The sequence below is a fragment of the Heliangelus exortis genome, chromosome 5 (genome assembly GCF_036169615.1).
Source record: "Heliangelus exortis chromosome 5, bHelExo1.hap1, whole genome shotgun sequence".
Lineage (NCBI taxonomy): Eukaryota > Metazoa > Chordata > Aves > Apodiformes > Trochilidae > Heliangelus > Heliangelus exortis.
The window spans coordinates 24,631,140-24,653,718 of record NC_092426.1 but is presented as its reverse complement, the minus strand read 5'-3'; the positions used below and the strand labels follow the sequence as shown (position 1 = coordinate 24,653,718).

General features: G+C 39.8%; 1 protein-coding gene across 2 annotated transcripts; it reads right to left on the bottom strand.

Moving 5' to 3' along the window:
• Positions 1-4,427: 4,427 nt before the first annotated feature.
• On the bottom strand, positions 4,428-20,571 carry MBIP (MAP3K12 binding inhibitory protein 1). 2 transcript variants are annotated; one of them, XM_071746112.1, is made up of 9 exons: positions 19,882-20,571; positions 15,623-15,742; positions 13,652-13,873; positions 13,462-13,558; positions 11,946-12,011; positions 10,201-10,353; positions 7,956-8,053; positions 6,632-6,670; positions 4,428-5,423 (listed from the first exon to the last, which is right to left on the bottom strand). In XM_071746112.1, exons 1-9 carry the CDS (start codon positions 19,999-20,001, stop codon positions 5,316-5,318), a joined length of 1,023 nt encoding a protein of 340 aa, XP_071602213.1. In that variant the 5' UTR covers positions 20,002-20,571; the 3' UTR covers positions 4,428-5,315. The 2 variants fall into 2 exon arrangements, with proteins under 2 accessions (XP_071602213.1, XP_071602212.1); XM_071746111.1 differs by having other exon boundaries at positions 4,428-5,426; positions 19,882-20,056.
• Positions 20,572-22,579: the final 2,008 nt, after the last annotated feature.

Sequence of the window (22,579 nt, the reverse complement as noted above, 5' to 3'; positions counted from 1 at the left end):
AATTACCTGCAATTTTACTACATACAGATTTGATGTGTGGGATATGTTCACATAATTTCATCTGAACCTTGCAATATGCAACAGGTTGCAGTTATGTTAAATGCAAGGGGTCAACAGGGAAATCTTCTACAAATCAAGACTTATGTAACCCAAAACCAGGCAACTTTTATCTACTACCAAGGTAGGACTTCACATCGTCTTCAAATATTTCTCACTCTTGCATGACAGTAACAAATCCCAGCATCCAGCTGCAGCATCCATGCATGGCTGAAGTCAACAGGAGTTAAGAGTACTGACTGGGGGAGTAGGGGTGGGAAGTGGTGTGGGGACCTCCTCTGACTTGTCCACATGTTGAAGGTGAGACAGACTTAATAAACAGCACACTTCCTTGTGAGCCTAAATCAATGAAGAATCTGCTCTATGTTTATCATTTTTATGGCATCATGTTTGCTCAGGGACTGATGTAGAGAGAACCACAAGTCCTCAGGTGTTGCCGATAATGAACTGGGAGCTTAAGCCCAGCTGTGCCCAATAATTAGGGCCTGCCCCAGCCGGAAATGGGCGGGGCTGAAGGGCAAGATAAAAGGCATGCTCCCAGAAGCAGAAGCAGACGCAGACTAGAGATGAAGACGCCTGAGGAGAGGGATGGCAAGAGAGCTCCTGGAGAAGAGCCGGGTCCCCGAGAGAAGGCTCGCCGCAACATTTGGTGGAGAATGCGGGCAAAAATAGCAGCTGTGAACGCTGAGGTAAAAAAAGAAGCTCTACACGACCACGTTGGTTGCGGGAAGCTCTACAAAGCCTGGCTTAAATGCGAAAGGCGATATAAAGAGCTTCGAAATACGCAACCACGTCAGATGGAGCCACTACGTTGGTGCGGGATGCTCTAGAAAGAGCTCCAAATATGCAACCACGAGAGAAGCTCCACAAGGCCAGGCTTAAATGCTGTAGGTGGCGTGTAGAAGTAGAAGCCCAGCACGGCAAGATACAACAGCCCGGAATGGCGAGCCAGGCAGGAGAGAAGAATGAGGCTCGAAAGGCGCAGCGAGTTGGCGCGTGGAACTCAAGCCCGAGGAATGCTGAAGCTGAAGTGGAGCTCTGAGTGCGCATCAAGTCAGTGCGGTCCTGAAACGGAGTCTCCCAGGGACACGCGACAGTGCGGTCCTGAAACGGAGCCTCCCAGGGACACGCGATGCGGTCCTGAAACGGAGCCCCCAGGGACATGCGATAGTGCGGTCCTGAAACGGGACCCTAGGGACACGCGATAAGACTGGTGCGCTGAATGCTCGGAGAAGCCTCTGCATGGCCAGGCATCCCGAGGTGGCGAGCACCAGCAAAAACTGAGCTGGTGCTCACGAGACCTCATCTCCTGCTGATAACAAAGGCTAAAACTCCTGCTGATAACAAAGGCTAAAACTCCTGCTGATAACAAAGGCTAAAGCGGCGCAAAAAAGCCGGTAAGAGCCCGAATTTTTCCCCCACAAAAATGTTGAAAAATAATGATGAAATGTTAAAAATGTTGAAAAATAATGAAATGTTCAAATGTTTGAAAATGAAATGTTAAAATGAAATGTTAAAAATAATGAAATGTTAAATTATTGAAAATGAAATGTAAATTATTGAAAAAAAAAAAAAAAGAAGTTTATTTTTTCAACAAACAACAAAAAGGGGGGAAATGTAGAGAGAACCAGAAGTCCTCAGGTGTTGCCGATAATGAACTGGGAGCTTAGGCCCAGCTGTGCCCAATAATTAGGGCCTGCCCCAGCCGGAAATGGGCGGGGCTGAAGGGCAAAATAAAAGGCATGCTCCCAGAAGCAGAAAAGAGATGAAGACGCCTGAGGAGAGGGATGGCAAGAGAGCTCCTGGAGAAGAGCCGGGTTCCCCGAGAGAAGGCTTGCCGCAACAGACTGAGATACCTACTTGCAAATGAAAGAGCTCTGGACTAACAGCCAGGTAGAATTCTTGTTGCTCTACAGTAGTTCTTACCACACAGCATCCAAGCTGCAGGCAGAAGAGATGTTTCCACAGAAGTACTGATGTTTTTTCACATACAGACCTTTACCACTGGAATTGTGTAGATTGGGGGATGATAAATCAGATCACTTAAGTGACCTACAAAACCACTTTTGTTTAGTTTAATCTGTTCAGTAAATTCTTCTCTGGAGAGAAAATGCATATCTAAAGCATTTCTTTGTCCAGTTCAGATTTAAACCTGGCCTTTCACGAAGTGAGAAATGTTGCTGCAGCAAGGAGCTGCCACAGCAGTGCTTTTTGTTACACAGGCTTCTGGATGCCAGCGGCAGCCCAAGAGGAAAAAGTTATAGCAAGGAAGGTATCCTCAGTGTCACATTTACTGCTAGCAGCAGCTGGAAGTGGAGAAGGAAAAGACCTTTGACAAAGATACAAAGTTCTCTTAAGCCTTCTGTGTGTCTTTTTGGAGGAGAGGGAACGTGGGTCAGACCAACACCAGTAAAAATGTCTCACTCAAGGCGTTAAGACGTGCCAACAAGATAGGAAACACTTCCTTTGCTTTTAATTCATTTGTGGTTACCTTTCAGAATTACTCAGCAATTGCAGTCCCCCCTACCAGCAAGCACTGTAGTGCTTCAGGTGCAGAAAACAACCAGAATAATTGGTACTTTTGGAAAATAGAGGGCTATCCTGCGTGCCCTTTATTAGGGGGTGTGGTGGACTGGGCACAGCTCAACTCCTTCTGCAGAAATAGTCCCTAGGGAGGAAGTTAGGTGTAGAAGGTTAAGCCCAAAGAGACAGAAGGCAAGCAAGGGTAACTGGTAAGAGTGGTAGCATTTAATGTGGGAACCACGTCCTGTCCCCCCATTCCTCTATACAACTCTGCTATACAACTTGTAGAGGATGGAAAGCTTCCAACAGCTCAGCAGCCCTCTGAAATCTGCAACTACATTTAACACACAATTCACAGCAGAGAGTATCTTTCCAATGAATTTTTATAGGACAGGTTCATGGGCATTAAGTATTCAAGAAATTAACAACTTGAAACCAAAGAATGGCAAAGGTCTAATAACAAAGCAATATGAACACCTTGACATTTTTCAAGTGTATTTAAAGCATTTATTTGATAAAGTATATAGGGCTAATAAATTACCACCCGGAGTACTTCTGCTGTTGTCTCCTTAGCTATTGTCTTGCTACAATGAAACTTCATAATGCTTTCAACCCTTAACTGCTATGTTGCTGCCATCTTGAGAAAGAGGAGAAGGAGAATCCCATGGCAAGAGATCTTTCAAGTAGCAGGCAATTCACTACAGAAAAAGCCACTTTAAACTGCTAATGCAGTCTTTTTGTAACCAGTCTCCCTTGAGGAAATCAGTAGTGTTTGCAATTTATTGTAAGAATGGATTCCTGGTGAGGATTGAAACATTTTTTTCTGCATATATATGGATGCACATACACACATATGTGCATATAAGCTAGCAACAAATAATTTAATTAGACAAATCTTTCAGACCTAGGTATGTGCTGCAGGCTACTCTCTTTTGGGTGTTCACTCAAATTTTGCAGAGAAAATTGCATAGTGCAAATACAGTAGACTTAGCCAGTATGTTCCACCAGTACTTGAACTAAGACACACAAGAGTAGAGGTTACTGCTTTATAAAAGCAAATCTCTGTGGTCATCCTTCCTGTCCCATTTTAACAGCCACTTCCCACCACTCTTTCAAGTACTACTGTGTGTGTGAAGTGTATGGTGCTAGGCCAAATAATATCTACATTGTACTCTTTTGAGCTATGGCTCTTAGGACACAGTACAAAAAAATGTTTTGTAGACAGCAAGTAAAGCTTATCTACTTGAGGTGTAAGTTGCAGCTCATTATGCTGCTTCCCCAAACTACCTCCCACAATACAAGCTGTTAGGATTTTCAAGAACGGGAACATTTTGCATAACAAAAGTGGTCTCTGTAGGATACTGTACTGATATATAGTGTACACTCTGAGTAATGGTCCTACACACAGGCGGTGACAGTCTTCAACAGCAGAAGTACCTCTTTGTATGCAATCTGGTATTTGAGGCGCTCGTGACTGCTTGGGTCAATTTCTTCCTGGGTAAGTGCTAAGCATCTGAACAGGTAACTATCATACTGTCTTCTCTCCAGGAGCTAGGACCAGAACTGAAGCAGCTTTGTGTCCCACCTCTACAGGTTCACCTTTAGAGAAGCATTGGGTGCAGTTGCTACAAAACTTGTTAGATAAGAACAGGGGATCACACAAAATGCATATTTTTTAAAGGGCAAGACTGCACACAGTGATGCTGTTCACAGTGTCTGTCACAGAGATGAGTACAGGGACATCAACAGTATGGCTGCTGTAAGCAGAGCAATTAACATAAGACTCCCTCTGTAACAGCTACTTCTAATTGAGAAAAAAGACAGAGACAGTAAATAAACTAGAGAACTAGTATAAATAGAAAATGCTTTATTTAGAAGAAACAAAATGATCAAAATGACACTTCAAGGTGGGGCTAAAGGTCTGACTTTAGTTAAAACTACATTCCCAGCATCCATCCTTTGGGAATCATGGAAGCATGCATATGGAAGGAAGGAAATCTGGTGCCTTCTGGCATGCTCCTCAAAATCTCCCACAGAGTGATCATTAGAATATATTATATTTGTTAGCAGCATATGAAGTCTGAATTCCTACAGGACACTGAGGAAGTGAAGAACACATATCTCTGTACACACAGGATTTCCATAAACATATTTAAAACAGAAATACAATTTGCTCTATTTCTAACAGATGTGAAAATAGTGACAAATATGGAAAAAAAATGCAGGTAAGCATGCATACTGCAAGTTTGGTTTTTTTTTCCTCTGACAGTTTACTTATGAGGAAGTACATTATTTGTCCTTTGTGAATTTTATTTCACAAGTCTATGCAATCTACTTACATTAAAAATATTGAAAAGATAGCTCTTTAGAATATTCAATCATCCTCTTTAGAATATTCAATAATCAAGAATTACGTGTGAAATGCAGCATCTGTATGTGGGTTTAACACTCTCCACCTACAAACAATGCTGCAATCCTCCTTTATAACAGAAGGGAATGGATTATTAGAATGCTATCCCTAAAACATTCTTCATTTTAAAGTAACTATCTCATTAATAAGACTGCTTTTAAACGAGTTCTTCTGAAGGCAAGCTTTCAGGATCACCCAAAAGGAGCTTATATGCCTGCTTTCTTTTCATTGCTTAAGTCATCCCTGATGAATACCACTCAGGTCTATGGTTCAGGTACGTGTAAAGCGTGATGAGGACTCAGAAAAGACTCCGTTGTTTGTTTTTTTATCGAAGAAGCCGCTCTGCCTCCTTGGACTTGCTTTCTTTTGTTTTCCTCAGTAATGCTTGCTTTATAGAATTTATCTTTTCATCAAGTTCAGCCAACGAATAGTTCTGCTAAAAGAACAAAATAAAACCCACAATCATTTACATCTTGTAACAGTAAAGAAGTGACCTAGCACTCGATACCCGAGATCATTGCTTATTGCATTAAATGACAGAAATACTTTTTAAGAATTTTCTGAGTCTAGTCTATGGCTATGTAAACTTGAAAGAAAAAAAAAAAAAAAAGAGTGAAAACTTAGAAGAAACTGACAGTCCTAATCATGGGTGAATATATCCCTGCTGTTTTGATTAGGTGCTTGTTAAAACTGTTCATTTAAAATGAAAACAACAAAATCCTTTGATGTTAAAACCCTGGATGGGACTATCTATATCTTGTACAACTCAGCTTTAGAAGTGAAGGGCTTTTTCCTGCTACAACAATCTCCTTTGTGCCCACTTAACCTGACAATTTTTTTAATGTCTTCTTACACAAAGAACTAGTCATAATCCTTTTTATAAAAATATTTCACTCTATGAAGGACTTTTTTCTTCTGTAAACAAGCCTTCTTCCTCAGCCTCAGGAGGCTCACATCCCACTCTAAGCATTCTCCTCCATCCATCTGTCTCCAAGTGTGGTGGCTAGCACCAGACTGTGCTGCAGCTACAGCTTCACTTGTACCAAGAAATTCTCTTCTGTGACCTAAGTTACACACTTAACGCATTCTCTAATGTGAAGGTAACCTGAAAATGGTGTCTTACTGACTTAGGTTAATACCTGCTATAATGTCAAGTTGTCAAGTCCTTCTGTAATAACTTTGTCCAGTCAGCCATTTCTATTTGTATTGTCTTTTCGTAAAACAATACAGTGAACAATAATTTTTAAAAATTAAAAAAACAACAACAAAAATCACACCACAAGACAAATGCAGAAGACATTATGAGGAAGCTGATCAGAATTCAGCAATTGCTTGTTATGCCCAGTTTGATTAACATAATTACAAATTTATTTGATTCCATTACCCTTCTAATTGGTAAAAACACTAACTAACCTACCCTACTACAGACTCTTCAAACTCAGTTCATTGTGACATGCATTAAATTTCTTTCTCCACACCCCTTTCTTTGCCAGCAAGCTATCCAATACCTATGCAGCTATTTCTAAGTTAGAAAGCTTGGTAGAAAGCTTAGAAAGCTAAGTTAGAAGCTTGGTAGAACTTCTGATTACTTTTCACTCAGAAAATCTAAACTTAAGGTAAACAAAAGTTAACAGCACTTACATGGGGAGGTTGAATCTTTCTCCTCTTGCCAGAACAGCTCTAAAGAAAAGACATTATCAAATCAGACTTAATGTTGCACTGACAGAGGGCCACAAGTAATTCTGTGACAAGTTGACAAGAGTCTTTAAAGTACAGAAAGAACACTGACAGCCATTCAGTGGATTAAAGAAATCTTTTTTATAATTAATTGAACTTTGGATCATGAGAAATACTACTGAAGAGTAGGCAGAAGCTGTTGAAGCTTCTTCATGCTTGGCAGACAACAACCATCAACTTAACTTACACTTCCTTCAGACAAAACTAAAATCCAGCTTTTGAAACTGTAAATATTTTTGTCCCTAAAATTCTTTTGTATCCATGCCAATATTTATGAAAAATTTTGGGAAAAAAATGGTGATTATTGCACAACACTACTATTCCCAGATACATATTCTGCAGAAGATTCTAATGAATCTTCCATGGAAATTTCAGCTTACGAAAGTGTATTCTTTAACTTCTGGCTTCCCATAACATGAAGAACAGCCTCACTAATAAAGAGTATTACTGGTCTCCAACACAAACAAACAAAAAAATTAAACCAAAAATTGTTAATATGTCTACTCGTTTTTAATTGCTGACTCTTCTTTGGTTGGTCTCAAGGGAAATACATGAATTACAGAAAGATAGCAGCATGAGACACAGTCTTACTGTTACGTGGGGAAAGGAGAGCAATTTAACAGAAAATAAATTTCCACAGCCAAAGAAGAGAACTAATGTTTTCTTTGTCCTAATCTCCTTTGGTGTAGGAAGGATAAGGTCTACTGTTCAGAAAGAGATAGAACTCTGCTTGAAGACTAGCAACAAAGAAACCAAAGTCATAGAATCACACAAAACAATTTTTACTCTCTCATCCTATAGGAAGTATAGACATAGCTGATCTTTAGTAAGTAGATCATGTATAGGCCAAAGGATTTCAGATGATTTAAGCTAGTATTAATTTGTATCAAGATCAAAACTTTCATCAATTAATTTTCTTGTCATTAGAAACACTTCAGATTTTAAGGCAGAGGGTGGTGGTGGTAGGAGAAATCAGTCAAACTCAGGTGGCTGCAACATTCTTACATTCATTCCCCCCCCCCAAAAGTATTTTCTTTCAAAACAGAAATTAGGTAGAAATATAAACTTATATAGGTGGTCCACATGGAATATTACCATTACACCAAGCTACAGCTGTTTACCAAAAGCATCTGCAATACTAAGTATTTTTTACTGTAGATCAAAGATTTAAGCACGAAAGTCCCAAATGCATAAAGGCATTCTAAAAGAAGCTAAGAGAATTTCTTACTACAGATTGAAAATACTCAGGAGACAGTCCTTCCAGCTCAAGTATTTTATCTTCAAGCTTCTTAATTCTCTGATAAATGTCTCTTGGAACAGGACCACCTAAATACACCAATACAAATACAAAGAAATGAGGAAAAGTTCTCGAACAACTTTTTTAACTAAAGATTGCAAATTTGCAGGTGAATTCTATGAGTCCAGCTACCAGTCAGTAGGTGAAGCAAAATGAGTGGATGAGATAATAAAAAGGAAGGGTATTTAATATGATACAGAGTAAAACATGATTGATAAGCCAGTACATTCAGTCAAGGCAACAGACAACTTAATACAGGTGGCCAAAATATGTCTGACAAGGTCCTTGGAACAACTAAGGATCACTTAAAATACTTGGTTACACCCCAAATGTTACCACTTCAAAACAGACAGCAGCATGAAGAGGGAGTATATAGGATGGTAGACCACATGTGAACTAAGCACTGATACCCAAGATCATTCTGAAGGAAACTTATTTCCACTTAGCATCAGAGGTCAGAGGACAGCAATAAGTTACACTTACAAACAACAGCATTTGCATGGCCATAGATAAGAGAAGCAAGGGTGGAAAAATGTTTGTGTGGAACGAAATAACAGCAAACAAAACCACCCAAGCCTCCCCCCCAAAAAACAGACAAAAAACCCCAGGAAACCTCACAAACACCACAAAATCAACAGCAATTGAAAAAAACACCTCAAACTATTTGCTGGTTGCAGCTGCACCACAGCAGCTTGGGTTTGTTTTCCAATGTAAGAATAGAACTGATCAAAGTATCAGCCTTACAAACCATCCTATTAGTGATACATAATATTCTAAAAACTGAAATTCCTTTTTATTATTTTTTATTTATTTTTATTGTAACTATTGGCTATCCCAATCAAAATGGTAGTCTAATTCTGAACAGTGATAACCAAGGCTTTCACAAGCATTATTTCTTTTCTTTTCACCCATTTCCATTTATTTCTAGGTCTGTTATGTAAGACAGTTCTGTTCCCCAAGCTACTGAAATAAGCACTAATGGGTTTTTTGCCATTCACCTATTTCCTCACTTCAGACAGACAATTTTGTGGGTAGGTTCCCTCCTTCAGTTCTACTCTCTACCCATCACTCAACAGCTACTAATTAAATTGGCTAACCTCTCACTCTTCTTAATATTGTTGTCTTTTAATGTAAAGGGAAAAGAGCAGCACTAGTACTTGAAGAAACTGTCCTGAAAAACAGCAGGTGAGTCAAGAATAATTCTTTTGAGTCACCAGTAACAAAAACTGGTGAGCAGGTAGCCAAGGCACAAACTCCAAAGCTACTACATGTAACCCTAATGCTGGCCAGCACTTGCAAATGCTATTTCCATGTACAAAAAACCATATTCCATCTTATTTTTGAGACAGCTATACAGTCAAGCATCAAACCTTGAATGCTGCTTCAAGAGTATCTAGGAATATTCTACTCTCCTTCCTGCCTGAGGACTTTAATCCAGTATGCATTCACAGAAATCCCATAATCTAGTCAATATTCACCATACTCTTAGAGAATGGAATGGCATCTATTTAGTATTCAAAAGACAAAAAACAGTCAGTGTGTGTCAGCATTGTGATGTGTAGAATATTTACTGCACTAGGTGAAGATCTCAGCTTCTGTTCTGTTTTGAAAATGCTTTACAGGAAAACCACAGATTCTTCCTTGATAGGTGCTTCACTGATTTATATTCCAGAAAACTGGGGCTGGGGTGAGGAAAAAAACTACCTAGAAAAATTCACTAGCCTATCCACACTAGTAAAGCAGATTCTCACCCAATTCAAGAATCATCCACCTTTAGGAAAAGGTGTCTTCTGGGCTGATCTTATCCCCGGCTCAAAAGGTGTCCACAAAGTAGAACTGAGTCCTAATCCTTTTTTTTTTTTTTTTCTGTTCAGTGGGTCAAGGCAGGACTCCACTGGCTGTGGAGAACCCCTATCAGAGTGTTTTAAATCCCATTCTGAACTGCCTCTCTCTTGCCACTGCATTAAGTGTACATGTACTAATTCAACATCCTAGTTTGGGTGCGAATCTGGGTTGCATTTTGACACTATAGCACTTGGGGTGACTAAACACATCAGTGAATCTACCTGCTGTTCTTCCAGCCTCAGTTTTTATAGATTTTACCAGTTTTAGTACAGTAATGGTAACTGTAGCAAGAGGTAGCACACCAATGTCAAAATAAAAACATGATACAAACCTGTTTGTAACCGTAAGTGTGTTTCAATGTTTTGCAACCTCTCCTCAACAGCTTGGTTTCCACAATCATGAATGGGTACACTGGCTTTGTGACTGGACCCATGTGCTACTTCAGTTCTAGTCTGAGGACCGTATGTATTTACTACCCTAGAAACTAGGTAAAGAGAACACAAATATAGAAAATTAAATATAAAATACATCTAACTAAAACAATCAAAATACTAAAATATGTTATCTTGTCTTAAATCATCTTCACACCAGTCTCTCATGTAAATGGTCCCACACACGTTAAGATTAAGGGACCAAGTGGAAGTATTTTCTTATTTTTGCACGAGTAACTAAACAAAACAAAAAAACTAGGACTTTACATACACAAAGTAAAAGAATTACTCAGACATTCATATAGAATGGCACTATCAAGACTTGGTCATCAGCTGCTGATAAACAGCAGCAAATCTAGTATTTATGTCAGCAGTTGCATATATGAGGTGCTGGTAAGGTGAAGAAGAGGCCAGAGCTAAAATTACAGGAAGCATCATAAATACATGAAGAGGAGAGGAGATAAAGAACTGGAAAAATGCTACGAATCTCAACAAGGAAGTTCTCTTCTAATTTTTGTTACTCAGGTAACAGCTTTAATGACTCTTCAGTTGCTTCTATCTTTTCCCTCTGCTGAACCATGTCTTCATCAGACGATTTTGGCCACTTCTCTTTAAAAATCGTAATAATTTCTTAAATCCTTCCTGACAAGACTGCTGCAGCATACACATTCTTATTTAGTACTTCATGAAGGCCACGTTACATGCTTGCTTCAGTTTATGCTGGTTTTATTTCTAATTCCTTTCTGTTATTCATGTTTTGGTTACAAATTGTTTGGGTTTTACCTATTTGAAATGCAACTTTTCTTTTTCCTCTAATATACTTCCATTCAAGTTGCAAGCTATCACTCAGTTTAAAAAAGTGACTACTGAAAGAGGTTCTTATTGAAAGATTCCGATGTCAAACTTACTTCCACATCCCCCTCTAAGCTCACCAGACTTATCCTATGCTTGTAGCTATCATCATGCTTCACAGTACTATTCTAAGTTTTTTCAGTTTCCTGAAGGAATGAATTCAAGTGGATATGTGAACACTACCACTCCCAAAAGTGGAAAAGAGGGTTGCTTTCATTCTCCTTTTAGAGATTTTGTTTGTTCTTAAACACAGATCACCTGTGTACACCTATAGAGCAGTAGATGGACAAGCAATCTTTTATACATTCTGCTGCTGGACAATCATTTTACACTGTTTAATCCTTCCCAAAAGGTAGTGCAGTGGAAAGCTTGTTCCACAGCTGGTCCCTTCCCATAAACTTAGGTCTCAAAAATTCCACTGTGTCCCAAAACTATTTTCTAATTCAAAATACTTGCAGACTACTGAAAAACATAAAATAAGGAACTATCATTTATTAATTGGACTGCCAGCTTCATCTTAGAAGAACAGCCAAGAATTGTTCAGCTATTCTGTCCTGCTTTCTTTTTTGCATCTTTCCTTTCAGACAATAAAAATATGCAATTTTCTTCTGGCCTTCAGTGCACAACTATCAGCTTAATGAAGCAGTTATGAGGCTGAAAATCTCTGAGAAGCAAGCAAAGATATAAGTTTGCATTTTTTTGAGCACTCTTTAAAAAGCTTTTGTGTCAAAAATTAATCAGTGTGGTTCTATTTTGAAACTCATAATAAATGGCTAATAAAATAGTTGCTTACCCTTTATATGGCTTTTAAATCCAGGATAGGGTGTGAAAACTGCATCTGTTCTGGCACAGCTATTTTCTAAATAAACAATAATAATATAAAAACTGAGGTTCTAATTATGTATTTATAATGTAAAATATTCTACCTATCATTAGCTTTAAGGCCTTTGACAAATCTAATTTTTCATACAATAAAGACATCAAATACTTCATCCATTCTAGAAACATTTCCTCACTGATATTTTCACACATTTGTATGGACCTATTGGTTTTAACTGGTCACTTATATAAATGTATGCAACTGCCCAGACGTATGTAAGTGTATATGAAGTTTACTGGATGAGGACTAAATTTTTCCCAATTTACATTTTATTTGATTCCTGCTTTTCATTGTGCTTCTCTGTTAACTTCTTTCTTTCTGGTATAGAAGTCTTTTCCCTGCTTACCACTGCTATGCTGGTTTTACGTCATTTTTTTTTCAAACTGTTCTTCTATTTTAGCCTGGGTTTACTCATCAGGATTCTTTTCTCACATTCCTGGATTTATTCTAATGCCTGTGATTCTTTAATTTGTTTAACCATAAAAGCCTACAGTACAGATCATCTTAGTTAATTTTCTTTTTTTAATCTCTGTTCATACACACAAAAGCTTTACACCTATTTTGCCCGAATGTACAAAAGAAGGTTTTATTATCATTTACTCTGCACATAATTAGCAATTTCAGAAATTGGTATTTTACAATCTAGCATATTCTAATAGACTTCAGATGTCATTTTCATTCCAACTAATATTCAAGGAGTTAAACTCTCTCCCCATAAAGCTTATGAACAATAAGCTTTGATCTCTAAAAGCACTAAGTACTTCAAAGAGACAATGCACATCTGGGTTCACAGGTACTTAAAATTTGTCTCTGTTCTACTAATGAATATAAAAATATCTCCACCTTTTTTCATTTGGTTACACAGTTACTGATCTTGTTAATGGTATCCAGCCTACCAGATGGATTTAAGATTATTTGGTTACAGATGCGGTCAGTTGTGCCAGCTGGTGCACACAAATAACATGAGTAATATTGGAAGGAAAAAGTTATTCTAGGTAGCTAGTAATTTGAATTGATAGCAAAAAACACCTCTTTGTAATTTAACTAGCATTAAATTGACTTCAATTTCAATATGCAAAAGGCAAAACATCTCTGAATTGACATTCTGTTGACTTTGGAAGAAGAGTCTCGCTAAAACATGGGAACAATAGCTACAAAATCATCTGATTTAAGATCACAGTTCTTAAAATGAACACAGGAATAGTACCTGTATAGGATGCATTAAACACTGTCACCCAGTGACTACTTTTTTGTCTGACATTTCCAGTGCACATGCAAGTTCTTAACTTCAAAGCTACGTTACTCTTTAAAATAAAGTTCTGTTTAAATATAGAATAATGCTTTTTTAAAACAAAACAAAACAAAAACCCAACAAAAACCCAAACCAACTTAAATTGCTATGAAGATTAAAGTCTGGCTAGCCAGTTACCTTGATTACAATCAATAACATTGCAAAATTCCCTGACATTATTTTCATTGATCTCAGCTTGTTTCCTCTCGATGAAGGCCGATATCCGCCTGTCAATCTGCAGGTAATAAACATGATGGCATATATCTATTTCATTCTTTAAAAATAAACTTTGTAAGATCTTTCTTTATTTTTTAATTAAGTCACTTACTTCTGCTTTTCCAGCTTTAATTTGGACCACTTCTGGATCAAAATCAATATGAGGATCCTTCAGATCTCCCGAGTCATAACTTGCATACTTTTCTTCAGTCTGACAGTTACCGTCACAAAAATCTAAACTTGCTTCACAAGTCTGGCCTTCTGTTTTACCTGTAGGTTCAACATGGCCTATATTTTCCTCCTTAATCAATGACTGGAGTTTTTCTAAGAGAGGCTGAACAAAGAAAACAGCACGTTAGGGTTTAAAAACAAAAACAAAACCCAAACAATCCCGAAAAGCATAAAGCCAATTACTATTATAATTTCTAGAACAGACCAACAGAAATAAATTTAGGAATTATATTATCTGCCTCTGATGGAACACACGAATAGAATATATATTTAAATAAATTAATTTAAAAACAAACAAACAAAAAAAACCCCAAAACCCCATAATTCCAAATACTGTGAACACCATGATTCTGGCCTTTTCAACCTATTCCTTTTAGGGATGTTCTGCAATATTTCTGCAAAAATCTGCCTGCTACTCATCTGTTACTAGCTAAATCAAAGCTTCAAGCCTTGACACCAATGCCACTTAATTAACATGTCACTCAAATGCCTACTCAGAACAGTCAGGCTTAGTATTTTTCCTCCTTAACGTGAGAGCCAATGCTTTCACACTGTAAAGCCTTCACTTGATCACCGCAGCGCTACATTCTCCACTTGAAACTGCAGTTGCCCAAGTGAATGAGAGAGAATGCAGACATGAAATATATAGGCCTTATCCTGAACACATGCTTTTCTTGACACGGTTGATTATCTACTTAGGTCATGAAATTAAATGAGAATGCAATGACATTTGTAGCTGCAAAAGTAAATGCTTATTATTCTACTGCAATAACTCTTACACAAGAAGTAATAACAAAACCTCACTACACCCACTTTTAAAATTTTTTTACCAGGTTCATCTAGTCTGCATTTCACTGTTTTGTTTTGTTTTTTTTACAGAGAACACAATTTTTAATGTTCACGTTTCCTGAAACAGAATAAAAATCCTACTTATAGTGTCCTTAGCGTCCTCACAGTAGGATGTGACTTTTACTTGCTTTTATCTTCTTGCACATTTTCTATTTATTTACCACATCACAGATTTGGTAGATGTTGGGAAAACAAAAGATCTTTCTTTTATCTATAGATAAGGAAGTACAGGAACTTTTTCATCCTCTTAGTATGACACTCTTGAAGTAATTTATAGACTAGCTGAAGCAAAAAAACTAGTATTCAAAGCCCAACCACTTACAGATGAACTATCAAGGTCAAAACACTATTGAGTTACCAGCTGACAAACTGCTCACCCTCTCTGCCATGCAACTAAATTAGACATATTTTTGGCAGGGCTGGAAAGTTTCAAATAGTTAAAAGAAATTACAGTAATGCTGACTGGCTACTTGGCAAGATGAGACATTAATGTCAAAGAAATTACTCTTAAAAAAAAAAACCAAACAACCAACCCTACGCTGAAAATATATTTAATTGCAGTAAGACACTCCAGGATGTGTCATGCTGGGATAATGCCACTTCTTGAACCACTGAAAGCACTCCATGAGCCTCAAAACTCACCCAATGCATGGAATCATTATCATAGCATGACACACACCTGCCGTGTCTTATTGCTTAATTATAACCCACCATAGATGGAAATGTACCACATTTACAATGCAAGTCTAGAAATCAATGAGGCTGCATTTATTCAGCCTGCTCACCTCCAGTGGCTATTCCCACCACTAATCTGAAAAATCCCTAAGTATAAGAACCTATGAAGCACAGTGGAATCCCAAGTGTATAATACTTCTGCATTCTTTTTCATTGGACACAGGAATGTGAGACTGAAATGACTGGAATCATAGCATTTTGTATAGTATAACCAGATTCAGTTGTTGATCACTTTTGTCAAGGCAAATGTGTCCAGTGAAATATTTACCTGCAAACATAAAATATGCCGCTGAAGTGCACAAAAGAGTACTGTTGGCTGAAGTGCAGATGTGCTTTGAAACTTGCTCCAATCAATTACAATTTTCACAATATCATCTCCAAGGTTAAGCTTCAAGGGGGCAAAAGAAACACAACAAAAATTATGCTGTTACTTTGTATTAACATTATGAAAGTATACAAGACTTTCACAGGACAACAATTATGCCCAATCTCATACAGACCCCATTTTTACATGAACACACTGGAGAAGTTTGACATTAATTATAATTCAAACAGCTGTCATTTTCAAAGCAAGCTATTAGTAATTTTAATTTTTTTAATATACTGCATAAATATCTCATCACACTTTCATTGTATTAATTTGATCTTTAACTTCAGTCAGTTCTCAATTAACTGTCATATGAAAACAATGCTCATGTTAATTGCTCAAATCTTGTAACAGCTGACAGAACCACCAAAAGGAATAAACATGCACCCAGGATAGCAATCTCCTGTAAACTCATGTACTTCATACTGGGACATCCCAGGCTACCTATGCCTGTATGACGAAGGTCTTGACATTGCACCATGCCACATTCTTGACATTTTTACTTGATGCTAATCCAGAGGGGCCTTTATATTCAAAGTGTTTTAAAAAACTAATTTTTTAAAAATCTCAAGCTTAAACAAACTCCAGAATAGACAGCACCACTATCAAACCTGTTTCCAAAGCATGCTGTTTCCTTTTATATTAATTTAGATCAAAATAACAATTGCCATAGTTTATTCTCTTTGCCAAGAAATTGCAGTATTTAATTCCCAAAGCAATAGAGAAACATACTAAATGAATCTGAAGTTCTAGTTAAAGGAACTCTGTATCTTCTATAAGCTACAAATAAACTTTCACTGTCTAGACCAAAGTTGACTGTTAATAATCACTAATGAACTGTATACTATCACACCCACCTTTTTTTGTTTTATTATGCTAAAACTCTTCTTAAGATATTGAAATAATGAGCACTTGAATTTCCAAAAGCCAAAAAATTTGTTCTCAACCAAGCAATCCATAAGTGATCCCCCAAATTCTAAATGCAGATAAAAACCCTTGTTTAAATTCAAGAGGACCTACAGGTATGCTGAGACACAGAATTCCCGAGTCATGTGTATTTGTATGTCCACATCTTACTCCTACTTATCAATTATAAGGAAAAGAGATCTCAGGCAGATGACAAGTGACCTTTAACATATGGTCTAAAGTTACACACTTTCCAATGACATCAAGTGTTATGGATAAGAACACAGAATGCACATGCATTCATTTCCTGAATCCATCACACATTGTACAAGGAAAGAGTGAGAGCTCACCACAAGAACACCTTCACCAGCCTGAAGGCAAAGCAGTGGATACTAAGTTGTTCTACATTAGTTTTAAACCACAGCATCATCACAATTTTTATGTAAAGAACTGTAAGCCTGAGACTTCCTTCTTTAGTCAAACAACAGTCTTGTGAAATCCACTGTTAGATTCCAAATTACACAGCAAAGGAGTTGGTCTGACCAGATAAGTTCCACATCAATGGTTACTCCTGTTTAGTACTTAACTACATAGGATGTAGGAAAAGTAATATTTTAAGAAAAAGGCAATTTTGAACACATTACAAAATCAAGAACGTATTTAGACTTTAGTGATAAAGAATAAAACTAAGAATTAAGCCTCTGTGCATAAGTGATCACCTGGAGCATGTATTTCTTCCCAAAGTTTCTAGCATAATATCTGCAGTATGCTACATTGCAGTTCACTGACAGGGTAAAAAAGGCATAGATCTAAGTCACCATCATGAAACAAATTAGGAGTCCTACTGCAATTTTCCTTTCAAAAAGAATCAGCTGCTGTGTGCCTTCATAGCATGGAATGTGACACCTGTCCAGGTGGTTCAATGTACAGCAGAGCTTCTCACTTAGAATAATTCAGAGGACAGCGATATCTTAAACTCACAGACACTGCTTTTAAATGTAAGTAAAGAATAAACCCTTCCTGCACCCAAACATGTTTCTAGCTTAACAGAATTAGTTTTCTCAGCCTTTCACATCCTTCTACCTATAAGAACTGTGACAAGCAGGTATATAAATTTTGTGATTTGGTAACTTCAAGGCCTTTGTATATTTACAAGACTACAGCCCTATTCTGTAGCAATTTACAAGGTCATAAGTCATTTTAGCCCTTTGAAATTGTCTCATGGAAGACAATGACTATCACTTGGGGTTTAAGAACTTTTCACAAAAAATCATATTGGTTTTGAGAACTGTTCTTGTCAAATGTCCTACGACTAACAGTGCAGCAAGCAAGTGCTCTGATAAAAAAACTGCTGTGCCAGAAACCATCCTGCTTCCAGGCCAATCTGCTAGCTTAAATCCAACTTAAACTACTATGGCAGACCCCAAACTGTGACAGCTAATGGTCTGGCATGTGTTCACTCATCTCCATGAAAGGAAAATGGGGAATCAGTAGTTTTAGTCAAAAGTGCAAGATGGATTGATAAGAGTAAAACGCCACCGTTAAGTCTCCCAGAACTCAAATGCTGGCAGCCAAGAGCTTAACTCCACAACTGGAAACAGTCATGACTGAGAAGTCAAAAGGGACTTCCCAGCTAAGATGGAAGAACCAGACCCCTACTTAAGAGTTCAGTGCAGCGCACAGTAAAATGAAGACAATTTATTATATTGTATTATAACTCCAGTTACATGCTAGACATACAGCACCCTTTGGAAAAGAAGTAAGCTACTGAAGAAGATACAGAGAAAATAGAGTTTTTAATATAGTTTTGAAAACAACTGATTAAACTTGCTGGGAGTACCCTAGTTAAGAGCTAAGAAGACTTTTCCTGTGATCTTTTTCGTGTTTTTCATAAATGTAAGAGTTCAACATTTCATTCATGTTAATGCTATAAGAACATGAGCATGAACAACAAAATTGAATCTGGATAAAATGACAGTCACCAGTTCTTCAGAATTGTCACCAGAAGGAATTATGGGATATTCTGTCCTCAATACAGTTTTCCTGTCTCAGTAACCCTCCTGTACCATCATCAAGCTATTCAGAACAGCACTTCTGTTGAAAAGTGAGGGTAGTTTTTAATCACTTTTGAGACAGGAAGACTGAGACTCTTACTTGACAGCACCTGAATTTTCAGGCCCCCAATTTTGGATACTTTTGTTTGAGAACAGAGACCACTACTAGCAGACCTGGAGTTGACAAACAAATATAAACACAATTCTATTCAGACGAGAGAGGAAATGCTCTAAAAAATAATTTCAAATCACTCAGCAGCTACTACTAAGCTGCCTTGGTATATAACTGAGACCATTTCTCAATATTTTTGTAATATAAACATATATTAAACTACATTATCTCCCACAGATATCACTCATCAAAGTGCTGTCTAGTATCAGAAACAAGCACATGCTTCTACTGCCTTCACAGAACTACATATATGCTCCTACAGTGGAAAAGGAAACAATCTGTAAATTATTTATGGTAATAATTAAGTTGTTAGTAAAATCTTCACCTGATAAGGGCTTCCCACCACTACCATAACATCTGTTAAATAATTCATAGCCATTACTAAACCTAAAGTAGGTGTTTCAACTTAAGTACCAGCAGAGCTGCTTTAAAAATTCTGACCCACTGAGATGCACTGTGTGTTTTATAGTATATTATTACCAAGGCCAACTTCAAGCTCCTGATCTTTTTTATTTATTTATTTATGCACAGCAAGCTTTTAGTAGCTTTTCAATTCAGAATCATTAACTGTTAAAATACAGCAATCAGGCAGATTGCGATTTCTCATGGGAGAAATCATCCATCAAATTACAGTGACACGAGACCTCCCGTCACTAAGAGGCAGAGGCACGGCCACAACTCAGCGATGCGGCAGCAGGACACGGACCCCGGGGCTACCCAGGCCAGGAGAGAAGCAGCCGGCACCGCCAGCCGCCAGCCCCCAGCCCCCAGCCCTGCAGCAGTTTCACGGCTCCCGCAGCCAGGCGGGAACAACCTCCAAAAGCGAGGCGGCTCCCCTGGCTGCAGCAAGGTTTTTTTCTCCCCGGCGCTGGGCGCCAGAAGAGCCCCAGAAGGGCCCTGCAGGTCGGGGAGAGCAGGAGCACGCCCTGCCCGGGTACTCAAAGCAGGGCGAGGCGGGAGAGGCGCGACGCCCACTGCGCCGGCTCAGCCCTGCCCGGGGCCTCCCCCTCTTCCCGCCCTGCACTCACCTGCCCCACCAGCCCGGCCAGGGAGCGCAGGGCGCTGCTCGCCACCTCCGAGGCCGCAGGGTCGGCGCTGATCTCCGGAGCGTGGCCGCCGGGCTGGAGCGGGCTGGGGGCCGCCGCCATGACACCGAGCCCGCCCCGCTACCTCCCTGCCGGCGCTCCGCGATGACGAACGGCTCATGTGACAGCGCGCATTGGCTCCGCCCCCGAGAGTTGACGGACAGGCGCAGCAGCCAATCGCGGGCTGCGCTCTCCGGGCAGGGGCCGGGGCCGTTCCCGTTAGCGGCGTCGGGGCGGCTCCACCCGGGGTTTCGGGGGACTGGGGGTGTTCCGGTCCAGAGCGTACGAGCGGCCACTTGGGGTAGCTTCGTGGCTGTGGCAGCAGGGCTCGGGTGGGGGAGGCAGCCTCAGGCCTGGATGTCCCGGCCAGGCTCCTCTGGCTGTCTGGGTTTGGGTGCTGTGGTGCGGAGAGCCCTCCCGTGCAGTACCCAGCTCTCCAGTGGGGCTCTCCAGAGCGGCTCCATTTACCCAGCCTGAGGAAGCGGCTCAGCTTTTGCTCCTTTCCCGGACCTCTCAGCTTTTCTCAGCTCTGGTCCGTTGTAGCAGTCGGGTAAAAGCTCGGTGCCGCACAGACGCTGTGTAGGCCCCTGCCGTGTGCTGCTTCGACACCTTTGGTACCGGCCGGGCTTTGAACCCTGAACTGCAGCAGCTCCTGCGGGGCGTCCTCTCCCCGCCAGGGCACCCGGCCCCCTCAGCCTTTTCTGTGACTCATGGCTCTTTCCCGTCCTTCAGCAGCCTCCAGGGAGCTGTCAGCGCGGGCATATGGCATATATATGGCATATCGCTTATAGGAGTGCTCATTCGTAAGGGAAAGGAAAATACAGTAAATACAGGAAATAAATCAGATTACCGGACTCGTTTCAGGTGTATTGTTCTGGTTATACCTTTCTTGTATTCCTATGTGCTTCTCTTCAGAGCTTTGATTCTTCTGGTTACAGTAATATTTTTTTCATTAGACCAGAAGTAACAAGTTTGTCAGAGTACTCTGATTATAGGACTTGCAAGACTGTATTTCCTTTGAGGCAGTCTGCTTGATTTCTTATGTAGGACAATGGAAATGCTGACAAAGATTTTCTATCAGATCTTTGATTTGATACCCTAATTTTGATCTTCCTACCATTTCTGTTCCCCTGCACACGTCGTATTTTTAATTCCATTGGGAAATGGTAAGTGCTATTGTATATACAAATACTAAAGAATTCTTAAATAACAGGCAGAATCGTAGAATCATAGTGGTTGGAAAGGACCCTCGAGATCATCGAGTTCAGCTGTCAGTCCTTCACCACCTCAACCACTAAATCATCTCCCAAAGCATCACATCTACCCATTTTTGAAATACCTCCAGGGATGGCAAGTCCCCCACCTCCCTAGGCAGCGTGTTCTAATGCTCACCACTCTTTCAGAGAAGACATTTTTTCCTAAGATCCAATCTCAACCTCCCCTGGCACAACTTGAACCCATCACCTCTTGCCCTATCACTACTCAGGGGGGAGAAGAGGCCAACACCCACCTCACTACAGCCTCCTTTCAGGTAGATGCAGAGGGCAATGAGGTCTCCCTTCATCATCCTCTTCTCCAGGCTGCACAGCCCCAGCTCCTCCAGCCTCTCCTCACAAGACCTGTTCTCCAGACCCCTCATCAGTCTCACTGCCCTTCTCTGCACCTTCTCCAGAACCTCAATGTCCTTCCTATACTGTGGTGTCCAGAACTGCACACAGTACTCAGGGTACAGCCTCACCAAGGCTGAGTACAAGGGTAAGATCACCTCCCTGGTCCTGCTGGTCACACTGCTCCTGATCCAGGCCAGAATGCCATTGGCCTTCTTGGCCACCTGGGCACACTGCTGGCTCATGTTCAGCTGCTGTCAACCAGCACATCCAGGTCCCTCTCTGCTGGGCAGCTCTCCAGCCACTCCTCCCCAAGCCTGGAGCACTGCTGGGGGCTGTTGTAAGTGCCTGACGTTTGGCCATATTGAAACTGCTGTTGAAACTATTAAAACATATTGCTTGCCTTGGCCCCTCGATCAGGCCTGTCCAGATCCCTCTGCAGAGCCTCCCTCCCCTCAAGCAGATGGACACTTCCACCCAGCTTCGTGTCATCTGCAAACTTACAGAGGCGGCACTCTATCCCCTCAACCAAGTCATCAATAAAGATATTAAACAGCAGCTCCAGCACTGAACCTGGGGAGACACCACTCATGACATTAAAAAAAACCCAAAACCCCATAAATAATAGCATAAAAATGTTAAAAGGCAGATTAATTTATTAGACATGTTTTGGGGAGTACCTTAAAGGCAATCCTCTCAAAAGTATCCAGACAAAACTTGCCAATTTAGTGAAAATAAATCCCACTAAACTGAAGATTCTGTGTTTCCAATCAGCAATCAACTTAAATATTTGAGAAAAATCAAGCAGAGAATGTTCTGCTCAGTTCCAGAGGAAAATTATTCATAAGGGAGTTCAGTGCTAATGATATTTCATGGAGAGCTGTATTTTACAATATCTTATCTAAGGTGAGCTACATGGCACTTGGCTGGATTCAGAATATGAGAGCCACTCTTTGGATTAAGAAATGCTTCCTGCAATTGTGTTCCTGAGGGGGAAGCTTTGAAATATAGAGAAATTTACTTAATTCCTGCAA